This window comes from Marmota marmota, unplaced genomic scaffold (genome assembly GCF_001458135.2).
Source record: "Marmota marmota marmota unplaced genomic scaffold, marMar, whole genome shotgun sequence".
NCBI lineage: Eukaryota > Metazoa > Chordata > Mammalia > Rodentia > Sciuridae > Marmota > Marmota marmota.
This window is the reverse complement of record NW_025999977.1, coordinates 32,083,864-32,100,515: the sequence shown is the minus strand read 5'-3', so window position 1 is coordinate 32,100,515 and position 16,652 is coordinate 32,083,864. Positions and strand designations below refer to the sequence as shown.

The following is a 16,652-nucleotide window of genomic DNA, read 5'->3' as shown; positions in this document are numbered from 1 at the left end:
AAAAAAAAAAAAAAAAAAAAAGAAAGAAAGAAAGAGAGAGAAAAGAAAAAGTGAGACTGAGACTCAAAAAGTCAAAGGTCATATGTTTTCTCTTGTATGTGGCAGCTAGAGTGAAAAATGTGAAAAGGCTTGGGGGCATCTCATGAAAATAGAAGGAAGGCAACAGAGGAAAGGAAGGGGATCGTGGGCAGGAAGGAAGAGAGGGGGAGAGGAGGTATCAGGGAATGAAACCAACCAAATTATGTTCTGTGCATGTACAGGTACATCACAGGGAATCCCACTATTATGTGTAATTATAATGCACCAATTTTTAAAAAATTTAAAGGTGAGGCTGGACACATTGCAGCCACTTCACTGACCCATGAATATGCAAACCAAACAAAAGAGAAAGAGTAAGGGAGCCAAGAGCCAGGGTGACAGAGACTTCTTACAGGGGCAGAACTGAGGCTGTTCCTCCTGGGAGAGGTCAAGGATGGAACTGGTATCCCTGGAAGCCAAACAGCCACCATGCTGCATCCCAGAGCCAGAGGGAGCAGCCTAAAAAGCAGATCCAAAGTTATGCTTAGGAAAGAGTTCTGGGAAATATAGAAAGTCCCTCCAGGCCCCCCTGTAGGGTCAGGTGAACACTTCACAGGCTTAGAAGGTGGAGTGGCTGCCCTTTAAGTACTGTTTTTCCATTTCAAGACCTGCGTGCCTAGGTTGCCTCAGCTGATCTAACCAGTCTATCCCAACCACCAATATACCAGAAAGGGGAGGAAGAGTGCAGCCTAGTGGCAAAGCACTGCAATGGCATGACCCTTTGTTCCACCCGCTGGACAAGGGCAACCAAGAAGAGCAAACAAGGAAATTGGGAAAGGGAGAGCCTAGTCCTTCCACATACTATTTCCCTTCTCACCGACATTTCTCTCACCTGTGAAATTTATTTTCCCCAAAGTGTCTGGAGAAAGTTTTTCTTAAAATCCAGTCTTTCAAAAGTAAGGGGGGGGAAAAAAAACAAAAATAAGCATTTCAAAAGAAAAATGGGGAAAGGTCATGGCCAGGCAAACTTCAGTAGAACTGCAAATGGCTCCTAAATATATTTTTTAAAAGATGTTCAACCTTCACTAAGAACCAAATGAGTGCAAATTAAATAGCAAAATGCCACTCTTCCCTCAATTTGCACTACAAACTGATAATCCACAGCTTGCTGCAGAGTGTGGAGAAATGACCCCGTAGTCACACTTCCAAAAATATGATATCCTAAGGTAATTATTAGCCAAGGGTGAAAAGAATCATGGACACAGATGTTGTTCATAATAGAAAAATAAATGGAGATGATTTAATTATCCATCATTAGAAGCTCGGTTAAAGTTACCACACAGCTGTGAAAATGTTGCTGCAAATGTGCGCATACTGACATGAAAAGTCTGCTGTATCCAGAATGTTCAGTCAAGGAAGCAGGAGACAAGGCAACATGGGGGTCCCTCTCCCATTCTTGTAAATGTGTGTTGGAGGTGAGAATGAAGGCAGAGAAAAAAACTCTACATACCAAAATTGTATGCCAGAAACTGCTGGAGAGAGAATAAAAGAGGATTTCTTACTATGCATAGTACATAATTTTTTTACAACAAGCCTATCTTATCTTTATGATTAGAAAACAAAACAAAACTACTTTGACTTCATGTCAAATCATTGGAACAAAAACAAACAAAAAAAGAGTCAAATTTTTGACTGTGGATAGATCCAGTTCTAAGAGAAATTGATATTTTTCCCTGACCCCTTCTATCTTTCTGTCTATAAAACATGGTTGTTTCCCTCTGCGGGCTCTTACGTGGCCTCCTTTTCCACAACAGGGGCTTTGCATTTCTCTTTATAGAATCCTTCATCTCCCTACTCCCTTTTAAAATCTTGCTTCAGAGAAACTGCCCAATAAATAATGAGTGCTGAAGTATATTTGATTCTCTCATGGAGTAATTAAGGATAACCATTGTGTACCTCTAAAAATGACTGAAAGCTAATGCTATTTGCATCAATACCATGTTAATGCAGTTTAGGCAAATTGCTAAATGTTAAGTGACATTTCTATTGAAGGATTACTTTAACCTCCCCACAAGTGGCACAGTCGAGAATTATTTTAAGAATAAAGGATAAATAAATATGGCACTTTAGTAAAAGAAACTTACTTTGACAAGTGTAAAATACAAGGGTTATTAGTACCTGGAATTTCCAGTCAGTGTTTTGAGCTAAATCCATTTTCTTCTTCTTTTTTTTTTTCCCCCATTTCAATGTCTCCTGCAGGGCAGGTTCAGACCGCCCAAGGAGCCCAAGGACAAGGCTTTTCCTTGGTTCCTACCTTGCAATGTCTTGCTAGGCTGGCTCATGGAAAGAATGAGAACAGTTAGATTAAAATTCATGCTCTGACCAGTCCAATGTGATTACAGATCTCTGGCCAACCGCTCCCCCCCCCCCTCACACACACACACACACACATGCAGACAAAACAGTCATGGGGCAAAGCCAGGTAGGAACCTGAGCTGTCTTTCTAGCTGCTTCTTTACAGGGGGGTTCTTCATTTCCAAATCCTTGCCTTTTCATTTAGAGTGGGACAGAGTATTGAACCAAATGGCCCACTAGAAGATATTGTAGGGAAAGTGAGGACGTTGTTAAATAAACAAGGCCTTTCCCCAGTCTCCTTCCCTTGAGGTGATTTCATGCAGGGTATTTTAGAAAACCCTAAGGATCCCTAACCAGGCTCTTACAAAACCTGAAAAGGGATACTTTATGGGCTTTATGCTTGAGGAACTCTGTTAAAATGGTAAGGCAAGCGCAGAGCCAGTTGTGCTTGGGTACTTCTCTAATACAGGGATAGATGGGGCTGGGGGTGTAACTCAGTGGTACAGCATTTGCCTGGGACATGCAAGGCCCTGGATTCAATGCTGGGAGCGGGGAGCGAATAAAGGGATAGAAACACATTCTCTCTACTTCAGGAATTTCCCTCTGAATTGTGACACCTAGGCTAACTTCTCTTTGCTTCTGGGAGTTCTTCAGTGGTTTGACCCTAGAACTGGAAATGCAGCAAATTCTCTTCCTTGCAACACTGGAGAGGACTGCACAGATTCAGAAAGGAAACAGCAGGATCACAGACTCTGCTCAGGACCTGTGCTAGGCACTGAGGTCACAGGGCGGTAGGATCAGGATCCAGGCCTACAATAGAGAAGAGTTCAGTCTTCTTCCTCTGGGGATAGTCATCTGCTCTCCACATGGTAAAAGAGTCCTAGAAATCGTAGGCTCTGTTTTTTTTTTTTTTTTTTTATATATATATATATATAAAATGTGAACAGGGGCTCCCTGGGTTCCCTGGTAAGGGCTAGCAACATTCATGGACTTCACAATGGTGTGCTTAAACAGGCTTAGGAATCAGAACACTGGCCAGGGCAAGAACTCCAAGACCATCTGAGACCTCAACAGGCCCATGGGACAGTTTGGAAGACCAAGCCAGGGTATTTTCTTCTCTTGTTTCCTTGACCAGGATTTCTGCTTCCTCTGCAACAACCAAAAGTGAGCCTACCACAGAGCATTCAGCAGATTGCAAAGAAAATCTGAACTAGGGTCACTGTCATTAGGGAGCAAAGTAAGGGAAGAAAGCAGTTGCTGGCTGCATGTAAAAAACAGCTGACCTTGTGTCAATCCCCTCAGGTACCCAAAAACAGGATTCTCCTGGAGCTGCCTTCCAGGAACCCATGGGAGCAGATGTCGGCCTCGGTAAGCCAACCACTGCCTACCATCCCCCCACTCTAGAAACTTGCTCTGCAGTATTTGCACATATGGATCTCCCACACCCATTCTTGGCATCTGCAGCTCAACTCCAGGTCGCCAGAGTTTGGGGACATGCCAAGTTATTTTCCTTGAAAAAAATGTCTGCTTTGTCTGTTCTCGGCGCATCATACAGAACATCTCTACCAACCCAGATGCCCAAGGTCTCTTATTGTCTTATGTCCCCTTACCAGGTTCCCCACCTAAGCAGCCTCTGTACTCCCTGGCACATCCCCAGGCTGGGCTCTGGAATAAAACACAAATATGCAGACACACCACGTGAATCAGTCTGCGAAGTTGGTGGCCACAAACACAACCTCCATCTCCCATTTCTAACTCACAACCTTTAGGTTGTTTCAAGGCTGTATTCTGCCAAACGTACTTGACTCCACTCCCTTTTTTCCAGTTTCCTCATCCTCGCTCTGTTTCACCTGAGTCTGCTTCTTCTCCAATCCTCATCATGCTCCCAGTAATTACACTCAGTCTCCTTGACCCACTCGAGGTTCTTAGTTCCCTTTTTACCCTCCTCCAGTCCTTCCCATTTCCCATGTTCCTCCCCTCCTCACCATCATCCCTACATATTTTCTCTGAGCATCTCAGACTCTCCTGTGAATTCCAAGAGTGTCCTTGCCTTGGAGAACTCTCCTAGCAGGAAGGTGCTCAGACTTAAACTAGTCATGAAAACCCTTATTCTTAACTAATTAGTCCATCGTTCCTAATTTGTCTAAACCAGTGGTTCTCAGACTGTGCTACAAGGACCCTGCTTTCAGGGATTCTGTGGGGTCCTCCTTTTGACTACATCTGCATGAGGACAGATCTCCTTCATATACTTCAACAACAACAGTATATCACGACAGATTGCAGATGTTGATATCAGATTCCAGCTGTCTTCTATTATGACATACATTGAAGAAATTAGCCATTCATTTCATTGAATGCTTCTGTTTTGGAAAACAGCCTCTTTTTTCCATAAAAAAATGAGATTTATGATAAAATGTAAAAGGTTATTTTTAATGAATTAATAGTTAAATACATTGTTAGTCGATACTTTATTTCAAATGAGAGAAGTCACAGTTTTAATTTCTAAATAATAAAAATCAATACATATAGCCCTCAAAAAAAAAAGGGGGATCTTCAATAATTTCTAAGAGCACAGAGAGACTGAAACTGAGAATCTCTCAAATTTGAGAGCCTTTCAAATACATAAAACTAGACTTTATGTCTTCCTTTATGTCTCATCTTTTCCAGAATAAATTTCTCCATTCCCTCCAACAGGCCCTTACATGACTTGGCAGAACATGCTTTAACTATGCTGTAGCCTGCAAATGATTCGTGAAACAGGGCACCCAGAGCAGAGTACAATGTTTGTGTGCCAAAGAACTGCTCTCCCCCTAAAATATCTCAGGATCCACTTGGGGGGAGCTCTGTCTCAGCCTTGGCTTATCTTTTTCTGAGCATGCAATTAATAAAGTCCTTAGGATTTTCTGTCTTCTTCTTTAGAAGCAGATGACCCCAAACTCATCTTCGTACAATTGATTTTGTGAACTCAAGTTGGACTATCACACGTGATACCCTGCACTGGCCTGGAAACCTAACCATGGAATTAATGTTGCTTCCATGAGAAAAGGTTACCAGGTCCCAAATAAACATCCCACACTGAGTCTTAGAGAGTAATTCCTTAAAAACCAAGGACTATTGATGCTTTGCTTTTATAAGGGCTTGATCCAGAACCTCAGACTGTCCCCAGTCTTCTCTGAAAGTCCCTATGCAATGGGTTGCTGGTATGGCAATGTCTTGGGCACAGCTGTAGGGCTCTGCTCTCTCATGCTTCCCATTTCAGTGCAGTGAGAGGAAATTTTTCAAGGGAAAGGTGCAGACCTCAGGACATGAAGCCAGGGGAGGGAAGAAAGGCCTGAAGGTCCTCTACCTCAAGAAGCCTCCTGTCTTTCAGATTTCTACCTTCTTCTCAAACTGTACCCTAGCTGGGAACAGTGCTGTGTGCTTGTAATCCCAGTGACTTGGGAGGCAGAGGAAGGAAGGTCAAAGCTAGCTTCAGCAACCTAGCAACTTAGTGAGATCCTGTGTCAAAATCAAAAAGGGCTAATGTGGCCTGGTGCTTGAGCACCCCTCAGTTCAATCCTTAGTACAAAATAATAATAATAATAATAATAATAAAAACCATACCCCAGGGGACCCAGTGGGGAAGAATGTGGAAGCTGAAGGGCCACCAGGGCTTGTCTCATAAAAGCCCTAAGGGGCCATATGTTGTAACTCCCACTTGGGTCCTGTTCTGGTGACTTCCAGATGTGCAGGGGAACAGAAGGAACTAAAACCAGTACAAAGTTCATTGCTAGGTTCTGAGGACCAGGGTTGGTTCCAGGCCCTTTTGAAGACTTAATCACCTTAGTGGGAGCTACAAGTGGCTGTGGCAGGCCTAGCTCTTTAGTGGTCTAACCGAGTACCCCGAGATGCTGAAGCCAATGACTCCTCCTCATCTGTGATTAACAGGTGGTGGTTAAATGCAAGCCCTCAGCTGCTCACTCCTCAGCTCTGCCTTTCCCTGAGCATCAGTGTCCTCTCCAATAAGACAGGGATCTTAGTTGTACCTAACTCACAGGGTCATCGTGATCTAACACTTATTCAGTGTGTGTGCCTCCCACCGAGCAAGCTCTGGATAAATGTTAGTGGTTTCTGCATTTTTACCATGGAAATTGCTCAGAATCAACACTTTTCTTAGATTTGAATATGTCATGGTATGGCCAAGTGAGGATTGTCACAAAAATAATTCCCTGGGTTTTCTTTTTTCTTTTTCTTTCTTTTTTTTTTTTTAAAGAGGGACTTATACTTTTATACTTTTTAGAGTGATTTTATGCTCATTGATGTCCTCTGAGTCTCCTCCATGGGAAGTAGGAAAGGACGGGTCTTTATGACCTCAGAAGAAAATCATAGGTGAACTGTAGAGGTGGGGTGAACCAGGCCCAGCCTGGGACTGGCAGACCCTGGAAGGGTCTTCTGACTTCTCTTTTCCCATACCACCCTGTTCCTCCTTGATGCCAGAACTCAAATATTCCCACAAATTTACTTGTTATTACTACCAAGCCCAAAAATCACCAAGTCTCAGCTGTCCAAATATTTTTTAGCCCTCAGCTTTTAGATGAAGGTGATTTGGTTCAAACTTGTCCCAAACAAGACAAAAGTAGCATTAATGGAAAGACAGTTTTCCAGAAGAAGTAGGAGACTTGGAAATCCCTGATGTCAGGGTTTTTTTTTACCTCCTGATAAAATATTAGAGCACCCAGAATTATAAATTCTAATCTTCATGACATTTAAAGAAAGGGGGCTTGAGAAAAGACAGAGGCTAACAGCACCAATTTTTAGGAAAAGAGCAGTGTATCTCTTCACCAGTAGGTGGCAATAGAGTAATAAAGCTAAAGAAGCAAGAGTGTTTAAATCATAAATATTTTGAACGTGGAGTCCATCTCATCCACCCTGCTAATGTTATTTACTAAGAAATTAAGGTCCACAACAGAAGGTACATGACTTGCTCAAGGCCACACACCTGGGTAATGACTGAGTCCAGTTAAACAGGTCTCACCATGAAACTAGAATGTGCAAAACAAATTGCCCTTCAGAATTGCCCGGCATCTTAATCACATACTGAAAAAAGATTTCTTCTTTTGAGTGTGTTAATGACTTCAGCCAGATGGAAAGTAAATAGGCTTTAAGAAATGAAGCACTTGATCATGCGGCTCAGCCTTCTAATAGAGGAAAAGAGACAGAGCTGGGGCCGGGGAACAGCAATCTTTGTGTTCTTATGAGGTTCCCTGACATGTTTGTGTTGCCTCTGAGCCTCTCTCAACAACAATCCCCCCAAATGGATCAAGGGTTATTTGGTAAGAATCGCCCCCTCCCCTCTACCCTTTCTGCGTCATCAGCAGATGGTGGTGAAAGACAGTGAACATCTTGTCCCATGTAGAATCCAGGTGCCAAGTTGCTTTATTCCGCTTAAGGCACACAAGTAAGGAGCTGAAACTCAAAAAAACAAGTGAACTAACTGCCTGCTCCCTGAAGGGCCTGATTAGCTCTGTGTAGTTCTAAGGAAGAGAATTCAAACAGGTGGGACAGATGTACTTAAAATATTAAGCACATACTGAGTGCTTACTAAGTATGGGGTGGGGTGGATGGATGAATTGATAGATGGAAAAAGATTCAAGTCAAAAGGTTTCAGATTGCTACATTGAAATTTTTTCTCACAGTCTCAATAATCCAAGAAAGAATAAACATAATCCTACTTTTATTGGCTATATCATGAGTTTCCTGTCTCTGGAGATATTAAAGCACCAACCAGCCAGTTACTTGACAGGGATGTTGTAGGAGCAGGCTGAGAGGGTGCTTTGGACTAGATGAGCTTCTAAGGTCCTTTAGAATCCTAGGATTTCTGTTCCATTATTCTTGGTGTCCAACGAAAGAAAAGAAAGAGATGGTGATGTTTATGCCTTTGGCTTCCAGAGCTTGAGATGAGATAATCACACATTTCAGGTTGCTTCATCAAAAATTCTGATGCCACGCTCCTTCACTCATCTTTCTGCCAAAATTGGGGAACATCATCCCGGCCGTTCACTTGAGTGTTTTTGCTGGGTTGGTTTGAATAACAAGTTTGTTTCTTTTTAATTTTGAAAATCAGGAGAAATGGACTTATGGAAGCCTGGACCAGTCCTTTTAGATGCAGGTAATTCTACAGACCAACCTCTCTGCATGGCTGTATGGAGACACAGGATTACAGAACATGGAGGGTCTAGGAATCCAGCTGGTGGCAGGAGAAGCCCATTGATCCAAGGCAGCCTTTGTAATGGCCTCCACCTGGGACATTGAGGTCCTGTGGAGGACACTAAAACCTCAACTAGGAAGGCCTGGAGTAAGGGGCTAAGAAAAGAAAGGAAATACGTAGACAAAAAGCCAGAAGGGAATTGGTTCCCCACTCCAAAATGCATTCAGACCCTCATTCCCTCCCATCACACCTTGTCAGGTTTTCCCCTCACCTGAGTGGGTGTTGTTGTTTACTGCACTGAATGTTTGAAACTCCCACAAACAGAGCCTTCCAGCTCTCTTGGAAGATGTTACTGATAGAATCAAGTGGAGAGGACTCGATCCCTGAACTTGTTTTTCTCCCCCTCCCTACCAAGTAGAGCCTTGGGGTGTTTCCCCGAGAGATTTTTTTTCTGGCAGAGAGATGCTGTTAAACACCCAAGGAGAAAATTTTAAATGATGTGAAGACGTAGGGTGAGCTAGCTGACCTTTAATGGGAAGATGAAATCATGTGCTTCACAAACTGGAAAAAATAACGAGCCAGGAGAAAGCACACTGCAGCTAAGAGCAAGGGCAGAGACCAGCACCCTCCTCACGGGGCTTCCAGGCATCCTGGAAACAGGGAGACCCACTTCTGATGCTGTGCATTTGCTCTGCCTGGGAAACTCATTGGTCTCACCAAGCTTGAGAGAATTCCCATTTATTGCCTTTATTTCCTTGAATGGTATACTTGTGAATTTGGCTCCAAGTAAATGGCTCTAAAGAACCACCCCCACCTCTGCCAGAGTGAAACTCACCTTACATGCAGCCTCTCCAAGCAAGAATTTGTTTGTGTCTGTACCTCCAAACTTTTGGGTGGAGAGGATGCATCCTGCACCCTCTTATTTGAGTTGATTTTTTCTGAGCTCTTCCCCTCTAGTCTATATCCAACCACCTTTAGATTGCCCTCATGTGTCTTACTCATCTCTGTTTTTTGCCTCAATCACTACATGTTGATGGAAGACCTACATGTGATGGTTTGTATAAGCCAGACACATTTCCTGACCTCAAGATGTTCAGAATTTTACAGAGGGATCATTTGTACTTGCAAAGTGCTTAATGCTTTCAGATAAGGAAACTAAGACTCAAATAGAATAAGTTAAAATAAGAGTAGATCTCAAGTCTCCTGATTTCAATCCTCTGCCCCAGCCCCCAACAGAGTACTATCTTTAGTAGGCTGTTGGTAAATATTAATTTACTCTTATTTTTCTCAGAATGGGGGGGGGGAGGTAGTGTAGAGAAGAGTTAGCTATCAGCCAAGCTCCTGAGCTGGGCATGAATATCCATTCTGTCCCTGTCTCTGGCATCAGGCCAGATGTTTCCTGTGCTGGTAAGTCACCAAAAGTTTTACTGTTCTTTCCAGGATTTATTCCAAAAGAAGAATTAAGCACACAGTCTTCGGAGCCAGTATCCCAGGGAGATCCAAGTAAGTTAATTGACAACTAGCAACCCATGACAGTTTTGACATTTGATCTGTTCTCTCTCTTCTCTACCTACTCACTCCCACCCAAACTTGCCTTTCTCCTACCATGGATCTATTTATCTCCTCTCTTCTGTCACTTTGTTCTAAGAAGAAAAGGAAACTTTTGAAAGATTTAAACAACTGTGTGCACGAGGGGGAGAGGATCCAGTTTTTTAAATATTGCTATGGCCACAAGGTGAAGAATAACAAGGAATTGGGGAGACAAGGATGAATGAGCGGAATGGACAGGCAGATCAGCAGGAGCTGTGGTATCATGGAGGTGATGGCGGCTGGCTTGGAATTGGGAGTCGTGATGGTGAGAAATGGGCAGATTCAAGAGATGTAGAAAAGGAAGAATCTATAGGGTTGGGGTGGAAATACGAGAGAGGGAACAGTTAAAAATGATCTGAATAACTAGGTAAATGGCATTGCAATGAGGAACACAGGATGGAGCGTGTTTGGAAGCTGGGAGATCATTTGTCTCTCCTCTGATTGTCTATGAGGCACTCAGCCTAAGAGATGATTACTCAGATCCAATATTTGACTAGAACAGCCCAGTCAAATATTTAGAGTTGGGGTTAGAGCAAGATGGCAACTGGGTAAGATCCTCTGGTGATCATGTTCTCATGGACACACCAAGTTGAACAGCTACACACACACCAAACTGCTTTCACAAGAGCTAAGGAACTCAGGTTACCACTTAGTACTCTGACCTTTTTTCTCAAAGGATAATCCTCCACCTACTCCTCCTCATCATCATCATCATGAATGTTTAATAGTTATTAAGATGCATGAGAATAAACAAAAGAAATTTAGAGTTGGAAGATAAAGAAATATGGTTCAAAACAGAAAATGTGACCAAGGGAGATAAGGAAGAAATAGAGGATTTGAACTTGAAGAACTGCATTAGGTGGAGAAGACACTGGAAAATACCAGGAAGGAGGGACCAGAGAAAGAGAAGAAAACCGGAAAGGTGTAATATCTTGAAAGTTACCAAAAGAAAGCACTTGCAGATTCCTCTAGAAAATCTCTACCAGTCAGCCACCAGTGGCCTGTGAATCTGTTCTGCTGCATGTGAGAACCACCTGAAAACATTTTTAAAATTAGAGATCCTGCTTTCTAAAGCCTCACCTACTATGTCAAACTCTCCATATACCTTGCTACTCCATGTGGAGTCTGGGGACCAGCATCATTGGCATCTCTCAGGAGCTTATAACAAGTGTATAATCTGAGACTCCACCCCAGACCTACTGATTCTACAAGTGATACCTGCAAGTGATCTCTTTGCACATTAAGACTTGAGAAGCACTACCCAGAGTGAGTCCAGGCATCATCATTTACAGAAACAGCATAAGCAACTCTGATACATACACGACTCTGATATGTATCCAGGGTTAAGAAACTCTGGCCTGATATATTGGACAATACAAAGCATTAATCTATGGAATTGTACCATGCAGAATTGGACCAAACAATTTTTAAAAATTATTGATTCCTGTAGACATTATATTTTACCTTTTCTTTCTTGTCCTCCAAACTCTGTTCTCTGTGATCATAAAAAATCATTCACTCTGAACATTCCACAGCCCAGTTCTACCCATCAGTCATCTTCAGATCAGCATGGTTTCATGTCAATATGAGAAAGCCAGCAGGTCTTAACCAGCATTTGCCAGAAGTTGGAACCATTGTCATTAAAACATCTTGGAAAAGGGGAGCAACCTTTCCCAAGCATCAACTCTGTATCCACCCTCAGGCCAGGGAAGTAGAGAACTAAGCAAATAGAGAAATATGACACTTCCGTAACACCTAACTATGAAATGACTGTGTCATCCTGTACATAGCTCAAGATGTTAAAAAAATAAGAAGGGAAAATTATCATGTACTTTCTTCTTTTAAAATAAATGGAAGAAATTCCCCTTTAGCCCTTATTCTCACTGTTGTTTTAAGTTATTTTAAAAGGCATATCGAACTAATCTGCTGACATTGGAAGAAAAATCCCTGTTGAGGAGTGTTCTCAAACTTTACTGTGTCCATGAATCACTTAGGGATCTTATTAAAATGCAGATCTGATTCTGTAGATTTGAATGGAGTGTCCGAAGGTCCACATTTCTAACCAACCCTCCGTGTTGGTGGGCGGCAAGCCCTGAAGAACACCACTGCCACCTTCTGGCAATAATTTACATTGCAAGGTTTACCTAGGAAAGTGAGTTGGCCCTGTTAGAGGAAAAAACAGATGAGAAGCTGCACAGCAGTACTACTTCACTTTATCCCAGGATTTAGTGATATCTTTAAATTCTACATCTGACTTTATTTACTTCTTCTAATCTTCATCTCAAAGATCATGTTTGGATATAGGCAGTTTGAGGGGCAGCAGAGGACAGGGGAAGCCAGCTGATCAGAAGTATTGATAGGCCTTGAACATCCAGTGCAGGCAGACCAGAGAGGAAAGTTTTGAGATCTGCAGATGAGCCAGGGCACAGACCAGTGCCCTGCTTCCAGATGGAACAGAGGCAGACAGACCCAGAGAGGTCCCTGTCATCTCCTCCTTCTCAAAATCATCTCTAGGTTTGGCTGTCATGCAGTCACTGCAAGATAATAAAACACATTCTCAGATATAACTTTCCTCTTTCATCCATAGACTGCAGTGTCACCCATCCATAGATATTCACATCAATTCTCCTACCTGAAACTCAACTCATGTTCACTTACTGCTTCCATTTCAAATAATAACAAACCTGCTTATGGAGCCTCTCTTCGTAGAGATGGGAAGACTGCAGTCCCACAGCAGCATATGGTGTACAGAACATGGGCAATCACGCACATCTGAGGGAGATGCAGGCTTGCGTGGGCGACTGATCCCCACCCACAAGGACAGTATGAATCTCCATGTTCTCTTGGATATTCCAGCCCAGAAATTCCTTTCTCTCTCTCTTTTTTTTTTCTTTATATGGAACTCTGTTTTGAAATATTTTTGTCTCCCAAACTGCAATTGTTTAATAATTCATTCTTCATTTTTTTTAAATCATAGGGATATACAGCTCCCAATAAGAACCTCTGGTCAGTGTTGAATAATCAACTTTATCATACTGAGATGATAATGGAGAGTTTAAAAAAAAAAACACACTAATTTCTGATATCCTGTGTGGCTTTTCACTGATTCCTATTAGCATTAGAAAAGTTGAAAATAGCTTACAACCCCACCATTGCCTCTACCTGTATCATAACTTTTATCTATGTAGTGTCCCCCTGTTCCCATCATTTCACTTTCTATGATTTCAGCTACCCACAATCAACCATGGCCCAAAATATTAAATGGAAAATTCCAGAAATAAGCAATCCATGAGGTTTTTGTTTGTTTGGTACTGGGGATTGAACTCAGGGCCTTATGCATGTAAGGCAAGCACTCTACCAACTGAGGTATATCCCCTGCCCTAAAGTAAATTTTAGCACAGCCTATTGTTATAGCTTTTCTGTTTTATTCTTGCAAATTTCTTACTGTGCCTAATTTATAAATTTAACCATAGCATAGGTATGTGCATACAGGGGGAAATGCAGTATATATAAGTATCAGTGCTATCTGTGGTTTCAGGCATCTTCTTGAGGTCCTGAAACATGCCCCATGTAGAGACAAGGAAGGACCACTGTATCTGCAGAGGTCCAGAAATCCTAAGCCAGGACAACTACCCCCGTCTTTTCACAATTAAAGGGGAAAAAATACATAATCATAAACAAGTGCTGATATCATATAGGTAGATATGGATAATTCCTTTGGTTACTTCATCTGGGGAAGCAGGTTAGTATCTACTTCTTATCCTGCAGTTCCTACTGTCTGCTTAGCACTGGGCTTCGGGTTCTTTCACACTTTTATAAAGACCTGACACATATTTCAAAAAAGTTAAGATGAAAGTAAAAGGCCACAAGTTTTTCAGACTCAGTTTTGGTGAATTCCCATGTCTGAGAGCCTGCATTTCTATGATCTGAGCCTGGGAATCCACTCTGAGGGTTTTCCCAAGCTAGATAGGGGTATCACTATCTGATCCAGAGAGTTCTAAAACAGTTATGGAAACAAGTGTGAGCACATGTATCCAGGACCTGGTGTTCAGGGCAATTGTCAGGAGATAGAGAAATGAGTACATCTGCACCACTACCTCTTTTCCACTCTCTTCTCCTTGAAATCCCATGGGCTAGCAGAGAAAGAAAGGAACACAAACCCCAGGTAGATACAATGGGAGAGAACCAGAATAATAGAGTCTTTTTTCATTCCTCAGACTGCAAAGTAGACTTGTCATTTTTAATTGATGGGAGCTCCGGCATTGGCAAACGTCGATTCCAAATCCAGAAGCAATTCCTGGCTGACATCGCCCAGGCCCTTGACATTGGCCCTGCTGGTCCTCTGATGGGTGTGGTTCAGTATGGGTAAGTGCAGTGAATGTTCTGAATCCAGAGGCCAAGTGATGCTGCATGCTTAAGTCACCAGTGCCAACATGTCAGAGCATAGATTTGTCCTCTTCCCTAATGCAAGTGTAAATGAAAAACAGAAGCCTTTGGTATGCTATTTAAGAAATCTTAGCTTTCCTGAAGGGAAGGAGAAGCTAATAAACGTTTGTGAGTAAATAGCATTTGCATTCATGATTCATAGAATATTTATTTGGAAAAGGAGAGCTCAGTACAAGTCTCAGCCTCTAACAAACTCATGTGGCCTTTGGCTAGCCTTTGCCTCTCTGTTCTTCTGTAGATGAGGAAGGTTAAGTCTTCTTTTAACCTTAACAATTGGAAATTTGTTTGAGAGGCTGCACCCTGAGCTACAGTCTATCCACCTGTAGGTAAGACCTAGAGGGCAGGTGCTTCTGGTTGCACTTTCTCTTTTCTCCATATCACCCTGGGGCTCTGCACTGATACCAGAAAAGCTCACCAGGCAATGGAGAAGGACAAGAGTGGAGAGCTATGGCCCCATCACTCAACTGATCATGGAGGTGACTGTCCCCAATCTGCTTTATTATTTTACTTAGAAATTAAGGAGTCATATTATCATTCCAAACTCAACCTTCTTTTCTGTTGTTTAAGATAATAAATGAACCTTAATTTAAATATGAAGAGGTTTCACCCTAAAACAGATATACAGATATTGACAGATCATGAACAATCAAGGGAGAGAACATGCATCAATCCAAGATTCACATTTCAAATAGGCAGTCATTTGATGAGCAGTTATTGAGAGCAAGATAATTATCATGCCTTCCACAAAGGACCTTTGGGCACCACATGGTGACCTTCCCCCTACTCCCACCCCCACACCCGGATCTGCAGTTTAGCCCTTGGAAGTGGAAACTAACAAAGGCTTTGATGCTTCTTGCCCCAAAGCTCTAGCCACAGCTTCTTCAGGCCTCAAAAGTAAAAGCTTCCATACCTCACAGCACCCAAAGGGACCCCAGACCTTTCAGAGGTTTCTGGAAAACATTTTAAATGAAGATGTGTATCAAAGACATTAGGATATTTATTTTCAGGCTATCAAGAAAAATAAACAAAAGTGCTTTAAAAGAAAAACTACAAGGTTTATATTTTTAGAATTAAATTTCAATAGCACATTTAGTTCTATCTTCTGTTCCTATCAGGAAAAATTAGTTAACTGGCATTAATATGTAGTCAATTATCTAAAAATAACTAATTGCTGCAAATGCTACCTCTTGATGTCAAATGATCTATCTTGAGGCTCTTGACTTGAAATAAGAAAAGAAGGGTTTGGGGGAAGGGTATTTTTGTTGTTGATGTTGTTTTCTTGTTTTCAAAATGCCAAACTATTTTCATCCCAGTATTACGTTTTAAGATAGAAAATAGATATCAGGCTTTTCCATAGGGAGATAATGTAAGTATTTTAACGACAGATGTCCCTAGTCAATTCTTCTTGGGAGGTTCAAAGCTTCATGTGTTATCTTGCATTAAAAATTGTTGCTTTAAAAGCTTGTATATCGCAAGATTTATAGTATGGTATGAAAATAAGGTGCTGAATATGTCAAGGAAAAGAAAAATAGCATAAGGAGAATGTTGTGTGCAAATGAGAATGTGAATTAAAGAGCAAACATGGCAGAGAAGGAAAACCAGACGTTTCCTTCTCCCCTGCTGTGATTTGAATGTGCCCCCAGTTCATGTGTGGGAAACTTAATCCCCAATGCAGCAGCACTAGGAGGTGTGACTTTTAAGAGGTGAATAGGAATGGATTAATGCATTATCCACAGAACCAATTAATTATCAAAAGGGTGGGGTTGTTACAGAAGCAAGTTTGTTGGGTCCCCCCTTACTCTTGCCCTTGCTCTCTTTTTTTTTTTTTTTTTAATTTTTAATTTTTTATTGTGGGTTGTTCAAAACATTACAAATTTCTTTGACATATCATATTCCACACTTTTGATTTCAAGTGGGTTATGAACTCCCACCTTCACCCCATACACAGATTGCAGAATCACATCAGTTACACATCCATTGATTTACATATTGCCATACTAGTGTCTGTTGTGCTCCGCTGCCTTTCCCATCCTCCACCCTCCCCCCTCCCCACCTC

At 41.9% G+C, this 16,652-nt stretch overlaps 1 protein-coding gene across 2 annotated transcripts in view; it reads left to right on the top strand.

Moving 5' to 3' along the window:
• Window positions 1-16,652, top strand: part of Vit (vitrin) — a 115,282-nt gene that overhangs the window by 73,874 nt on the left and 24,756 nt on the right. Inside the window, exons 8-11 of one of the 2 annotated variants that reach the window (XM_048804558.1) lie at window positions 3,676-3,741; window positions 8,477-8,521; window positions 10,001-10,063; window positions 14,368-14,515. In XM_048804558.1, coding sequence (XP_048660515.1) covers window positions 3,676-3,741; window positions 8,477-8,521; window positions 10,001-10,063; window positions 14,368-14,515 — 322 coding nt within the window. The remainder of the gene's footprint in view (window positions 1-3,675; window positions 3,742-8,476; window positions 8,522-10,000; window positions 10,064-14,367; window positions 14,516-16,652) is intronic. The other variant, XM_048804559.1, reaches the window with a different exon arrangement.